The following is a 12,916-nucleotide window of genomic DNA, read 5'->3' on the forward strand; positions in this document are numbered from 1 at the left end:
TGTATTGTTTTTTTGTGTTGAATTGATTTAATAATTTTGAAATGCATTAAGAAAATCGCAAATGATATGACAAGTTAAAATGAATTTTTTTTTTTTTTAAGTAAAACTTTAGGAGGAAATATGACTTTAGGGTTTTTTGGATATTTTACATCTATATTTTATATTTTAACATATAGGTACACAAGGGGTAAGTGATAATTTTTTCTTAATATGTTGATCATTTCCATAAATAATAATCAATTTCATACTTTATATATATGGGATTTTTTATTATTTTACACATACTTTTTTTTTTTAATATTTGAATAGTTTATATGTTTATCACATCCACAAAAAATAATCAATTTCATATAAATTCTACCAATTTTGATCATTTTAATTAGTGGCCAAAAGACTTATTTCCTAAATTCTTATTTGTGAAGTTTCAATGTTAAAATTATTTGTTAAGAGTAAATCTGTTATTTTTAAAAGATATTAAAAAACTAAAATTTTATCTTATTTTCTTTCTTTGTTTTAAAAAATAAACAATTTCTCCTCATCCAAAATTTGAAAATTTAATAATTTTCTTTTAGAGTTTTTTTCTTTTCTCCAACCATCTTTATTCTAATCGACAATCGATCTTTTTCACCCATATTATCTCTCTTAGTGACAGTCATTCATCATCTAGAAGATGAAGGAATTGTCTGGATAATGAATAATTTATCCAGACGAATCATCTTTGTTTGGATGATTCGTTATTATCTAGAAAAAGATAAAATCTTGGGTAGGATTTTGAAACATCACCAGTGTGATTATGAGAATACATCAAACCTTGGGTGGGAATAAGTATTTTGGCCTTATAATTAGTGATAATTTTTTGTAATGTTTGTTTTGGCTGGGCTGATGCATATCCAGCCATTCCAGGGGGCGGTAAAATTTTGGACTTTCGGATTCCCGGAGACCATCCATCAAAGTAAACGATTTATTCTTCTCCTCTTTTGAAGCCTTGATAATAACATTGCTTCTACCTCCACATTTTTTATTTATTTTTTCCTTTATAATATAAAGTTTTTATTTATGTCACGCTTTCTCCAGAGTTACAACAAAAATATAGAATGGGTCTTCATCATCTTATTTCCAGGCCTCGTTTCTTTCGTGTCGTTTTGTTATCTGCAAAAAGACTGTCGTGTCGTTTTAGCTGCCAAAGGCATTATCAAATCTAGACCATTCATATGAGAGAGCATAAAATAGTATACTTGGCCCGAGAAAAAGAAAAAGCTTAAAACAGTTGCTCACTGTGTACCTGCAAACTGAAAATGGCAGCAAGTATATTATCACCAAATCCACATCTTCTATGTTCTGTTTCTCTTCATTCAAAGCTTAGCTTCAGAGAGGTGGGGCGGCAGCAGCCGTCATCATGGCCGAGGACAGCTACAAAACCCAAGAGACAAGCCGTGGTTGGTGTCTCTATTCAGGAACCTCTCGTATCTGCTCTTGTGGAAAACATCAACAATTACCATCACAACTTCGATCTATTTTATGTACTGGCAGACACTGCCGTGGGCTATTCTTTAGCTAGCTACTACACTTCTCTTGGTTTATTTGTCATCTCTGTTCCTGGCCTCTGGTCTCTCATCAAACGCTCGGTAAAATCCAAGGTATAACCCTAATTTGAAGAAATTTTAGAACTGGCTTTGTTTGTTATACTTGTTAACAGTTACTTCTGTTACTCGTTAGTGAAGAATTATCGTGGAGATGTAAGCTCTCAGTAAGTTTTAATTACTGGCTGTTGAAATAAGTTCAAATTGTTTTGTTTCAGATAGTGCAAAAGACATTTGTAGGAGGAGGGATAAATAAGAAGGCGCCGAATCAGGTTGCGGGAGAGATCTTATCTTTCTTTACTCTCAATAATTTTGTGGTCACCGATAGAGGAGAGACTATAACGTAAGCCATTATTTCCTCATCTTCTTATCTATATACTATTTACGGTGTTATATGTCATGTTATTCAATACTTCCATTAATTTAAACCTGAAATGAAGTTAATTTACCAGTGCTAAGATTATCAAGAGGGAAAAGGCCAGTTTTTGGGTTAACATTAGAGCTTCTGATTTCGGTGAAGGTTTGAAGGCATGATGGTTCCAAGCCGAGGCCAAGCAGCATTGCTCACATTCTGCACTTGCATTAGCCTGGCAAGTGTTGCCCTTGTGCTTACCATAACCTATCCGGACATTGGCAACAATTGGTTCTGGATCACTGCCCTCAGTCCATTAGCGTAAGTGGTGGCAGTGTTTTCTTCTGTGTCAGTTTTCGCTGAAATTCAACTTGAAATACTATTGCCAATTTTGGGATGATGCGCAGGGGAACATATTACTGGAAAAGAGCATCAAGAAAAGAGCAGATTAAGGTTAAATTGATGGTTGCAGACGATGGTACCCTCTCAGAGATCCTCGTCCAAGGAGATGACCAACAAGTAGACCAAATGAGGAAAGAGCTTCAGCTCAGTGAAAAGGGCATGGTATATGTTAAGGGCATCTTTGAGAGATGATACAGTACAGAGATGAAAAGATTATTCAAATTTTCAGTTGGGCTTGTGCTATGCAATCCTAATATGATGTTACAAGGGAGCATTAACAGAAACAGGTATTATTGGTGTCCTTCTAATGGAGATGAGCATCGAACCAGGATTGTTTGTGTTTTGTATTCCCTGGAAATTTTGAGATGCATATGCTATTAAATAGAGCGTGATTTTTGGCTCTTTCTAACCTGAAAATGTTTCAAATCTTACAAATTGATTATATCATTGACTTGAATCCTTGCATTAATTTTTAACTCAGCTTGGTTGCAAATAAGCATGCCTATTTCAAAAGGTAGAAACTTTGAGTCATGCAAATCTTAATCAGCATGAGTCTGTTTAAAATGGAAACCGACTTCTTCCTCATAGGTGAATTGGTGCGTTAGCAAAACACATTGAAGAACTAGAGAACATCAATATGAAAGTTAAACATCGCGATCAAAGATAATAGTCTTATTAAAGATATTCCACCATGTCATCTTTTGCCTACTGGATATGGATAATCTAGAAAGCTGGTGATTCCTATAGCCTTGGAAGTTTTAGCATTGCAAAAAGAAAGTCGAACAAATAAAGTACAAGTTCAATAACATTGTATCAAAAACCAGGCAACTTATTCAGAATTATAGTATCCCCACCTCAAATAAGAGTGGTAAAACATGATTACCCGTGTTCAATCTTCGGCATTATCTGATAAAATTAAAAAAAATTGAGATCCCAAATAAACATGGTTCACTAGAGTAAAAAACCACACTTCTCAACCAATCAGCAACTTGTTCTCATCCAAGAAGGAGTAAGTGGGTACTTCCAGGTTGTAAGGTGCTGGCCCCTTGCGAATCCTGCCAGATATATCATAATGGGAACCATGGCAAGGGCAAAACCATCCACCAAAATCCCCGGCATTTGGCAAGGGAATGCAACCCAGATGTGTGCATACACCGATGACAATCAGCCATTCTGGATTCTTAACCCTCTCTGCATCTTGCTGAGGATCACGAAGAGATCCAACATCAACGCTGTTTGCAAGTTTGATATCTTCCTCAGTACGACGCCTGATGAAAACTGGCTTTCCCCGCCATTTAACAGTCACAGTAGTGCCAGGCTCAATGCTAGAGAGATCAACCTCAATAGAGGCCAGCGCAAGAACATCCTTACTGGCAGACATGCTAAGGACAAGCTTAAGAATGAGGAGACGGAGCAGTGATGCATACACAAATCTACCACCAGTCAATACAAAATAAGCAAAAGCTCGCTTGTTAGGATCACCAGGGGGAAAACGCTCATGGTTGTATTCATCATAGACTATCTTAGAAGTGGGGTTCTTAACAGCTGCCACTGTTGCTGGTATACCAGGCACTACAGCGTTCTCATCCCTTGGGGTGAGCGCCTCAGAAGCAAAACCTGAAACATTATTAAACAAGAAGGATAGTGTCTTCACTGAATACTCCCCAAATATGAGCAATTACAGAGAGAAAGAACTATTTATTGCATAACTAGGAGGCCAGTAAGAAGAAACTGTAATTCTAGCATTTAAATCCATCGTATTGCACTTGTGCGAAAGGGCAGTGAACAACTTCAGAAAGCCACTATATATTATGCAACTTGTTTCACAATCATGATTCGGGGAATCAACTTATATTTTTACATAATTAGCTGAACGAACATTTGTTTGATAGCAGTTCCTGTTTCCCCCAAAGGACAATCACCAAATGTTTGATAGCAGTTATTTCAAAAATATTGCTAATTTAAACAAGCAGTAAACATAGTCCCTCTCAAGAGAATAAGTACAGGAATTCATAGACCTAAGTGCCATGTTTCAGAGACAAAAGTGTTTCCTTAAAAAAGCAATAATTTTCTATTTTTGCTTCCAGGAATCTAATACTTAAGCAATAACTTTTGCAAATTTTTAACAAAACCAAAAAACCACCCATTTTTATTCAAACAAGTAAATCGAACTTCTTTAAGCAATAAATCAAAAACTTCAGATACTACCGTAAAGTTTAACCCAGTATAATCGAGAAAATTTACTAACACCGAAACGAAACATAAAATAAATTATAGCAAATTCAATAGCATAAAAAATTATTAGAAAAAAAAAAGTATGAACCCTAACTAACCTCGGCAAGGAAGATGGAACTGAGGTACAAAAAACGGGGAGCTGGAGAAGCCGGTGGATCTGAAATCATCAGATGAGGAGGAGGAGGAGGAATCAGCACCATTGATTAGATTCCGTGACGGCGCAATTGGTCTCCAAGAAGACGGCGAGGATGATGAGGACAGAGACAAAAGCCTCCTCGTCGCGACTCTCAACATCTTCAAACGCTCGATTATCTCTTCGGAATGGCGATACGGTATTTAGTCGATCTCTAGCTTAGCGAAAATTTGGGAATTTCAGATGGCTGATAAAAGGGTTGCCTGATTTAACAGATCAAGCGGTGATTAATCAGTTTGTTGAGTTATTGTCTCTGATTTTGACACGTGGACTGCAACAGAGGCCAAGTTCTTGTTTTGCAATGTTTTCTAAATTTTACGGAGCAAACACCAACTGCGGTTCGACAAGAAACTTCTTAGCCCATTGGTCCTCATAGGCCTGGGAAATCTACTCTCACTCTCCAGCCGTCTCCATACTCGTTTAATTATTTGAGCCCATGGCCCATGGACTCAATTTGACATGCCGGCTGTATGAAAGCCCACGCCGTCTTATTTCTGCAGTAGAACTTGTGGGTTTTAGGAATAGCATTACGCATAAAATTATATTTTATTAATTTATTTATATAAATTAATATAAAAATATATAATTAAATAATATAAATTGTTCGGTCAAATATTATTATATCGATTTCTTGTGTATATAATATTATTCAGCTTAATAATAAAAATATGAGTAAAAAAATGACAAAAAGTTGGGGCATAAAAAAATAACCCTATTTTGATTTTCTATTCGTCTGAGTCCAAACCATCCATATAATGGCCAAAATACCCTTACCCCAACGTTGACTACACTAGCTATTTAACTAAACCCTTTCAGGCAAATTCCCTACAAACAATCCAATCAAAATTAGTTAAAAATCTCCCATTAACATAATATTAAGGTAAAAACGTCTATTCATAGAGACTTTTTGAATGTGTTTAGTTGTAGTAATGTTTTTATTATTAAAAATAAAGTATTATTTTAAAAATAAATTAGATAAAAATTTATTAAATAAAAATTATTATTATATTTGATAAAAATTATTTAATATTAATAATTATTATATTTGTGTAGAAGTAATGAAATATAAATACTTTTGAATATAATTATTTTAAAACTTTTTTTTATATTAATTAAAAATAAAATTATTTTTATTTAAAAAAATTAATAAATAAAAATATAACTATTAAAAAAATTACAGTCAAAAGATATAATTGTAATAAATAACAATATTATTTTAATTTATTTAAATCGAACTTTTTCAGATTTATAAACTTAGTAAGTCACATTGAGTCACTAGTCGTCTAATTGGTGGACCAAAAATTCATTCTGTTGTCGGAAGTGGGAGGTCATTGTGTCATAGTTATATGTTAAAATAAACAATACAACTATGTACATAATTTTGTATATAAATAATTATGTATCATCATGTAATTAAGTATTATTTTATTTTTAATTTTTAATTCAATTAGATGATGACATGTCATTATTTGTACATAAAATTATACACAAAAGTTATGTATATGACACTATTCAAAAATAAATTAAATTCTTCATTTCTTTAGCAACATTCCTAGAGATACATGTTAAAATTAGACTAATATTTGATTTATGAAAGTTGTAATAAAACAAAGGGCAAAGGACTATTTCTTACCCAAGTTTTTGCTTAATTTCAAAATCATATATGTGACAATTAAAAAACTCAAACACTCGTCCATAACTTAACTGTTGTTAAATTTTTCTATAAAAAGTAAAGGTAAAATCATTATTTTTCTGTTAATGTTAAAAAGATATAAAATCAATTAATTTTACCCCTCGAGATTTTAAAAACTAACAATTTCACCTCTACTTAAAAATTTTCAAACTTTGAAAAATAACATTCCCCTCCCCCAAACTTAGAGTTTCCATATTTTTCAAACTCAACTACCCTAAAAACTTTCAAAAACAATATTTTCACCTTCACTCTTGAACTTTATTTTTCGACATTCTTCTAATGTTCTCCTTTACCTGAGCCAACAATAAACACTGACGAAACGAATAGATCTTTATTTCTTCATCGCACGATGCGACGAAGAGACGAAGTGCAATAAAAAGATGTCTCTTCCTCTCACAATGGTGCGATAAAGAGACTCTCATTGTCGTACGGTGTGATGAAGAGATCTTTGCCTCTTCATTGTACCATCTTTTGAAGTTGGCTCAGTCGAATGAAAAGGTTAGAAAAGACATCGAAAGGGATGCTAGAAATTGAAGTTCAAAAGTGGGGGTGGAATTATTATTTTTGAAAGTTCTGAGGGACGATTGCAATTTGAAAAAGATGGAAACCATAAGTTTGGGGGAGGAAAATATTACTTTTTAAAGTTTGAAAACTTTAAGAAATGTGAAATTATTAGTTTTTAAAACTTAAAAAAGAAAATATAATAATTTTTATATCTTTTTAATATTAATAGTAAAATGACGATTTTACTTTTATTTTTTATAAAAAATAAAAAACAACGATTGAGTTATAAGTAATTGTATAAATTTTTTAATTATTATAAATATATTTTTGAAATTGAGATAAAACTTAGGCGAGGAATAGTCCCCCGCCCTAAAATTAAGGATTTACATTTATAGTTTCTAGGAAATATAACGGTTGTAATAAATTAGTTGCAGCGTAGAGAAAGACGGAGGGGGAATCTATTGGCCTCGTGTGATTAAAAACAAAAGGCCGCAACTTGGTGCAACTTTTTCGCACAAAACCGAAACAAACCACAAGAAGTGAGAAGACTTTCTGCCAACTTGTCCATTTCATTACAAATCAACTTATCTTCGATGAAGATGATTCTCTTTGCCGATTTGATGGCAGCTCAGGAAAAATGCCTTCAATTGGATTCAAGGGGTATAACTCTTAAGAATTTGGTCAATTTTGTAGCCCCCAGCATGGTTAGTTATTTTGGTTTAACCCCAATATAATGAAAATTAATAATAAGATCCTAATTCCGTATACCTCATTTTCCACTACCAATTGATCAAATTCAATCAAACCTCTGAACAAAACTTCATCCAACTCCAACTCCATCAAACCCCAAATAAAAATCTTTGTATATCTCATGTGAACTTACTTGAAATCTTGTTTGTTTTCGAAATGAGTAATATTATATATATCTATTTATATATTTTATCATATGATTTAATATTATTTTATTTTTAATTTAAAATTATTTAATTATATGATAACACTTATAAATATATATTCAAAATAAATATATATAATTTCATTGTTTCGAAACCAAGGTGAGAATTACGTTTACCTAAAGGGTTATACATTATTAGACATTTAAACTTGATTAGGATTGGATTTGAGTCAAGTCAAATTTGAACTCGATTCGGTTTATATATAGCTGAATTTGAGTTTGAACTCGTGAAAGTCAAACTCAAATGAGTTCAATTTGAGTTTAATTCTAAACTTGACAATTATGAGGACAAAAAGACAAAGCCACATTTAAAATGCAATATTATACCCATCTTTTAAACACTAACGTTAAGTTAAGCTCTGTCGTGACTCCATAACCTTTTTAGATTCTTCTTTTTGGCTTGTTCTCATTGCTTTCTCACTGGAACTTGTCCCATAAAATCAACTTACCGGGCACATTGAAACGAGAATGAGTCCAATACAAGACAAGAATGCATATTGGGACTAGCCGCAAAAATTGACATGCTTAGCGGCAGAGGAGAGCCAGCCGAAAGCACAAATTCACTTTGAACAAAGTCCTTTTGTAGCCGAAAAATATAGATTTGACTGATTAAAACATGTGTAATTATAGGCCAAAGGACTTGTTTCCATCCGAAGAATAGTAAACACTCAAAGTGATTTTTTAATTTTTGAAAATTTAAATATTTATTTATAAATAAAATTTTAATTAAAATTAAAGATAAAATTATTATTTAATAAAAAATATAAAATTCATTATATTTTCTCTACAAATTTTAAAGAGTAACAATTTCATCATTATCTAAAGTTTTCAAATTATGAAAAACAGTATTCTCCCCCCCCCCCCCCCCCCCCCCCCTCTCCCCTGAAACTCAAGGTTTTTTTCTTCCCTACTTCGGCCACCATCTCTGACAAATTATGAGTGGTATTTCTTCCTTTAGACGATGCCACTCAATTCAAAGCCCTCTCCTTCTGAACGAAATCCAAACATCTTTCATCTAGATTGAAAAATCCAAACGAAAAAGCCTTTTGTTTAATCGACTATTATTGCCAAAAATTGTGGTTAGAGTGAAGAGGAAGAAAACCTTAAGTTTGAAAAGAAATAATATTTTTTACTATTTAAAAACTTTAGGTTAGAATAAAATTATTAATTTTTATAATTTAAAAAAATATAATAAATTTTATATTTTAAAATTATTTTATTGTTAACTTTAATTAAATTTTTTAATAAAATTTTATGCATAAATAAATATTTAGATTTTTGAATTTTGGAATAAACATTAGGTTTTTATTATAGCTTGGGTGGGAACACGCCTTTTGGCGATAATTATATGGTACGCAAGAGATTTATTCCAAGCTTGCAAAGGGAGATGCACCTGCCTTATATGCCATTATAATGTTTAAAGCTATAAATAGCAACTTCTATGACCAAGTTCCAACATGTGTGATTAGAAGTTTCTTTTATATTTATTACACCCTTTTTCCCCCACTAGCCCTCTCTCTTTTCGGCTTTGATGTGACGTTTTTTTTCTCCACGTATACATAATTTTCACACTATGAATTGTTGGAGAAGGACTCTCATCTTAGTGAGCTTACTATTTTTATTTTGCGAAATGGTAGACGTTAGCACACCAGTACACGCACCATTTTATAATTTAGTCTAATTGATTGAATTATAAATTATTTTATAATTTAGTTTAATTTTATAATTTAATTTATATACAAACATTAATTTATTTAATCAAAAAACTATTTAAAATCAATAATTTATAATTATTTTTTTAATCTATGTAATGAAGTATCAATTATTTAATTAACATATATGAAATCATGTTTTATATTTATAAAATATGATAAATATTTGATATTATTTAAAAATATATAATAATTTGATAATAAATTAAATTGATTAGTTATTTGATTGAATCGATCGAACCATCAACTAATAAAAAACTAATCTAATTTTAAAAATACTAGAACATACCATTTGTATATTTTTTAGTATATAACTTAATGTATAAATAAGTATGTACCATTATATAATTATACGAAATTAATCACATGATCCAATTTGAAGTCGTTGTGGCTACATAGAATGGGTGGTGTCCTACATGGAGATGGATGGACAGTCAAATTAAGATAAAATGTGTGGAAAGTCTTATCCAAAAATGTTTGACTCTGTATTTAATATATTGCCATCGTATTTTAATAAAATTCAGTCGGTCCGCTACTTTCTTTAGTGAGAATCCTTGGATGAGGTCATAAGAATGGATTTATTCAGAATTCAAATCTTGGTTAATTAATTATAGTTTGAATATTTAACTCATCATGATATCATTGCTTGCAAAATTTTCCAACATGACAAAATCTTCATATGAATGAAGCCAAAAATAAATATATGACCAGCCGTAAAGAACGATGTTCATGGTACAAGCTTAAGCTTAATTTCAGAAGTGATACAGATAAGACACAAGGAAGATAACTGCATGCTTCATGAAAATAAAACTGAGACGCAACTTCAAGCAATTCAGATAAAAGCTTTCTTCTCTATGTTACATAAAATCTTCAATTAACCAACCGCCGTCAGGTTCTCACCCTCACTGCATGAACCCATAATAATCACTAAAAAAAAAATTGGTATAAATGACAAAAATAATTTTGACAGAAGAAGTTATAATAATAATAATAATTAATAATGAGGTTTTTTCTACCGTTATAAATTTATTTAATTTTAATAAAAATATAAATATTTGAAAGTTAAATTCATGAAAATAATATTTATAACAATAATTAATACCCTTTTTTTTTTTTTAAGTGAATGTATGTACTTACGTTTAATCCTTTTGGTTATTGCCACCACGAGCATTCTTCAGAGCCTGCTCAAAAAAATTAGAAGCAGAAGAGAAGCTTCCTCGTAGCAGCTCTTCTTCCATGGCCAGTTGACCATGATAATTCTGGGACTCTGTGGAAGAGGTTGAGGATGAAAATACCATGGGTGTAGATTGTGATGAACCATAAAACGGAAGCTGGTTTTGCCTGTTGGGAAGACTGGAGGCTGCATACTGAATATCACTGTCATTATTACTGGAAAGCAGCTGTGCGTACTGGAAGAGATTAGGAAATGCTTCAATGGAAGATGGTATTGGTGGCTGTGGGAGTAGAGGTACCGGCCTAGGATTAGGAACATATTCCAAAGCTGTGCCTGCAGAGTTACTTGAAATAGTAGAAGTGCTCATTAGGTAGCCCATGTCAGCTACACGTTCAGGGAAATTGAGCTTAGCTTTGCTGCCTTTGAATTTTAGAGCTGCTGCATCATAAGCCAGGGCTGCCGCTTCTGCTGTATCGAACGTTCCGAGCCAGACTCTTGCTGCTTTCTTTGGATCGCGGATCTCAGCTGCCCACTTTCCCCATGGTCTTTGTCTTACACCTCTGTAGTGTCTTCTTCTTGTATTGTTACCTTCAAGAAAATTTATAATCGATCAGTGTCCAGACATTTAACCTTGAGATTACAGATCCATTACAAGGTTAATCAAATCTGATAAAGCGATTAGTTCATATACAAATATAAGGAAACTGAATGAAAAGAACACAATAGAGTCATCAAAACCATCGACGATTCGATGTTATATTTTATGGAAGGTTGCAAACAAATTTAATTTATAGAAAAACATGTAGATGGATCAAATAAGGGAATTCATATACAACTTTAGAGGAGCATTACATATTCAAATTTTTGCATTTAAAAAGAAAAATGGCCTTCTGACAGAAAGATGATCACATTATAACTAAGAGTAGTTCTATCATTACACTGAGATAGAGAGAGCCATTAATTCATATCTTAATTTATTCTTATTAGTTATAAATATAGAAGAAAAAGCACTTTCTCGCATTTATTTATGAAGTTAATCAATAATTTCCTTAATTAATCTGCAAAAGCATACGGTGAGAGATATACAATACAAATGGCTCGATGAATTACCAAAAAGTAATAAATATTTATCACAGAAAATTTCAAACAATATTAAGATCCAAATAGAAATCGGAAAAATAATTAGTTCGTTTAAATACTTGATAACTAGTGATCGATCACCTCCTAGCTCACCTTGATCCTGCGATGGTTGAGATGCGTGAAGTTCCGTCGAGCCGATCCTCAACTGACCAGGATTCACTTGGCCTTGCGCCGGCCAGCCGTACTGATAGGGCGGCTGATGATAAGTACTCGTCATCGATTGGTACACCGAGAACATTTCATCTTCCTTTTTCTCCTCCGATACATCAAAGGGAAGAGGCCTCTTGCCATGTCTTGGATCCACCTTGTCAAACTCCAACTAGCTAAGTTCAGCTAGATCGTCCAATTCGTTTTTATCAGTTTCTTGATTGTCGTCCCCTAGTTACATCTAGAAATATATAAATAACGATAATAATAAAATAAATATGGATTTAAACATAAAAAGTAAGATCTAGGTTACGATCTTGAATCCTTACTGAGAATGGTTAAGATGAGCAAAGCAAAAGCGAAGTTGAAGAAAGAAAAGAGAAAACAACTAGGGTTGCTTGTCGAGCGTTAATTGCTGCACGTTAAAGTCAGGTCAGGTTTTATAAATTTTGTAAAGATATCTACACTGATTTATTTATTTCGTGGGGGAATAATTAGGTGTTAACCAACGCAATGGATAAAGATTGGCTAGCGATTTTTGACCTTACACGTGGTAGATATAGGGGCATGGCTGTCATTTCACTATTAAATTTAGCATGTGAATTGCATTTTGAAAGGCTGGTTTAGGCTGAAAATGTTCGCTTCTAAGCATGCGGTTGCTGGTGCAATCTTTTAAAATTTGCCAAAGGATTATTTCCCACCCAAACTATGTTGAACTCTCAAAATTTCCCCCGTTAACTTTGAAAATCTTATTTATCCACTTATGACAATTTAAATTTGTTAATTTTACGGGTAAAATCGTTATTTTATATTTAATATTAAAAATAAA

The 12,916-nt window shown here is 32.4% G+C and overlaps 3 protein-coding genes across 7 annotated transcripts; 1 reads left to right on the top strand and 2 right to left on the bottom strand.

Moving 5' to 3' along the window:
* The first annotated feature begins 1,185 nt into the window (after nt 1-1,185).
* On the top strand, nt 1,186-2,791 carry LOC123223676 (protein COFACTOR ASSEMBLY OF COMPLEX C SUBUNIT B CCB1, chloroplastic). Its single transcript, XM_044646976.1, has 4 exons — nt 1,186-1,637; nt 1,799-1,923; nt 2,101-2,253; nt 2,340-2,791. The coding sequence occupies exons 1-4, from the start codon at nt 1,296-1,298 to the stop codon at nt 2,524-2,526; spliced, it is 807 nt and encodes a 268-aa protein (XP_044502911.1). The 5' UTR covers nt 1,186-1,295; the 3' UTR covers nt 2,527-2,791.
* A 321-nt stretch (nt 2,792-3,112) lies between these two features.
* On the bottom strand, nt 3,113-4,961 carry LOC123223675 (cytochrome b-c1 complex subunit Rieske-4, mitochondrial-like). The gene is made up of 2 exons (XM_044646975.1): nt 4,668-4,961; nt 3,113-3,951 (listed from the first exon to the last, which is right to left on the bottom strand). Exons 1-2 carry the CDS (start codon nt 4,861-4,863, stop codon nt 3,308-3,310), a joined length of 840 nt encoding a protein of 279 aa, XP_044502910.1. The 5' UTR covers nt 4,864-4,961; the 3' UTR covers nt 3,113-3,307.
* A 5,345-nt stretch (nt 4,962-10,306) lies between these two features.
* LOC123223110 (ethylene-responsive transcription factor ERF113-like) lies at nt 10,307-12,522 on the bottom strand. Of its 5 annotated transcripts, none has more exons than XM_044646188.1 (4): nt 12,417-12,522; nt 12,022-12,318; nt 10,764-11,388; nt 10,307-10,531 (listed from the first exon to the last, which is right to left on the bottom strand). In XM_044646188.1, the coding sequence occupies exons 2-3, from the start codon at nt 12,176-12,178 to the stop codon at nt 10,766-10,768; spliced, it is 780 nt and encodes a 259-aa protein (XP_044502123.1). In that variant the 5' UTR covers nt 12,179-12,318; nt 12,417-12,522; the 3' UTR covers nt 10,307-10,531; nt 10,764-10,765. The 5 variants fall into 5 exon arrangements, with proteins under 5 accessions (XP_044502123.1, XP_044502121.1, XP_044502125.1 ...); XM_044646186.1 differs by having other exon boundaries at nt 12,022-12,328; XM_044646190.1 differs by having other exon boundaries at nt 12,034-12,522.
* Between the last annotated feature and the right edge of the window lie 394 nt (nt 12,523-12,916).

This window comes from Mangifera indica, chromosome 8 (genome assembly GCF_011075055.1).
Source record: "Mangifera indica cultivar Alphonso chromosome 8, CATAS_Mindica_2.1, whole genome shotgun sequence".
Classification (NCBI taxonomy): domain Eukaryota; kingdom Viridiplantae; phylum Streptophyta; class Magnoliopsida; order Sapindales; family Anacardiaceae; genus Mangifera; species Mangifera indica.

Bases quoted from the DNA above. Each gene is read 5' to 3' on its own strand.
- LOC123223675 (XM_044646975.1), bottom strand. From the start codon at position 4,863: ATGTTGAGAGTCGCGACGAGGAGGCTTTTGTCTCTGTCCTCATCATCC. The intron at 3,952-4,667 runs GTTAGTTAGGGT...ATAATGTTTCAG, and splicing joins GTTCCATCTTCCTTGCCGAG to GTTTTGCTTCTGAGGCGCTC.
- LOC123223676 (XM_044646976.1), top strand. From the start codon at position 1,296: ATGGCAGCAAGTATATTATCACCAAATCCACATCTTCTATGTTCTGTT. The intron at 1,638-1,798 runs GTATAACCCTAA...GTTTTGTTTCAG, and splicing joins AACGCTCGGTAAAATCCAAG to ATAGTGCAAAAGACATTTGT. The intron at 2,254-2,339 runs GTAAGTGGTGGC...GATGATGCGCAG, and splicing joins ACTGCCCTCAGTCCATTAGC to GGGAACATATTACTGGAAAA.
- LOC123223110 (XM_044646188.1), bottom strand. From the start codon at position 12,178: ATGTTCTCGGTGTACCAATCGATGACGAGTACTTATCATCAGCCGCCC. The intron at 11,389-12,021 runs GTGATCGATCAC...ATTTTCTTGAAG, and splicing joins GGATCAAGGTGAGCTAGGAG to GTAACAATACAAGAAGAAGA.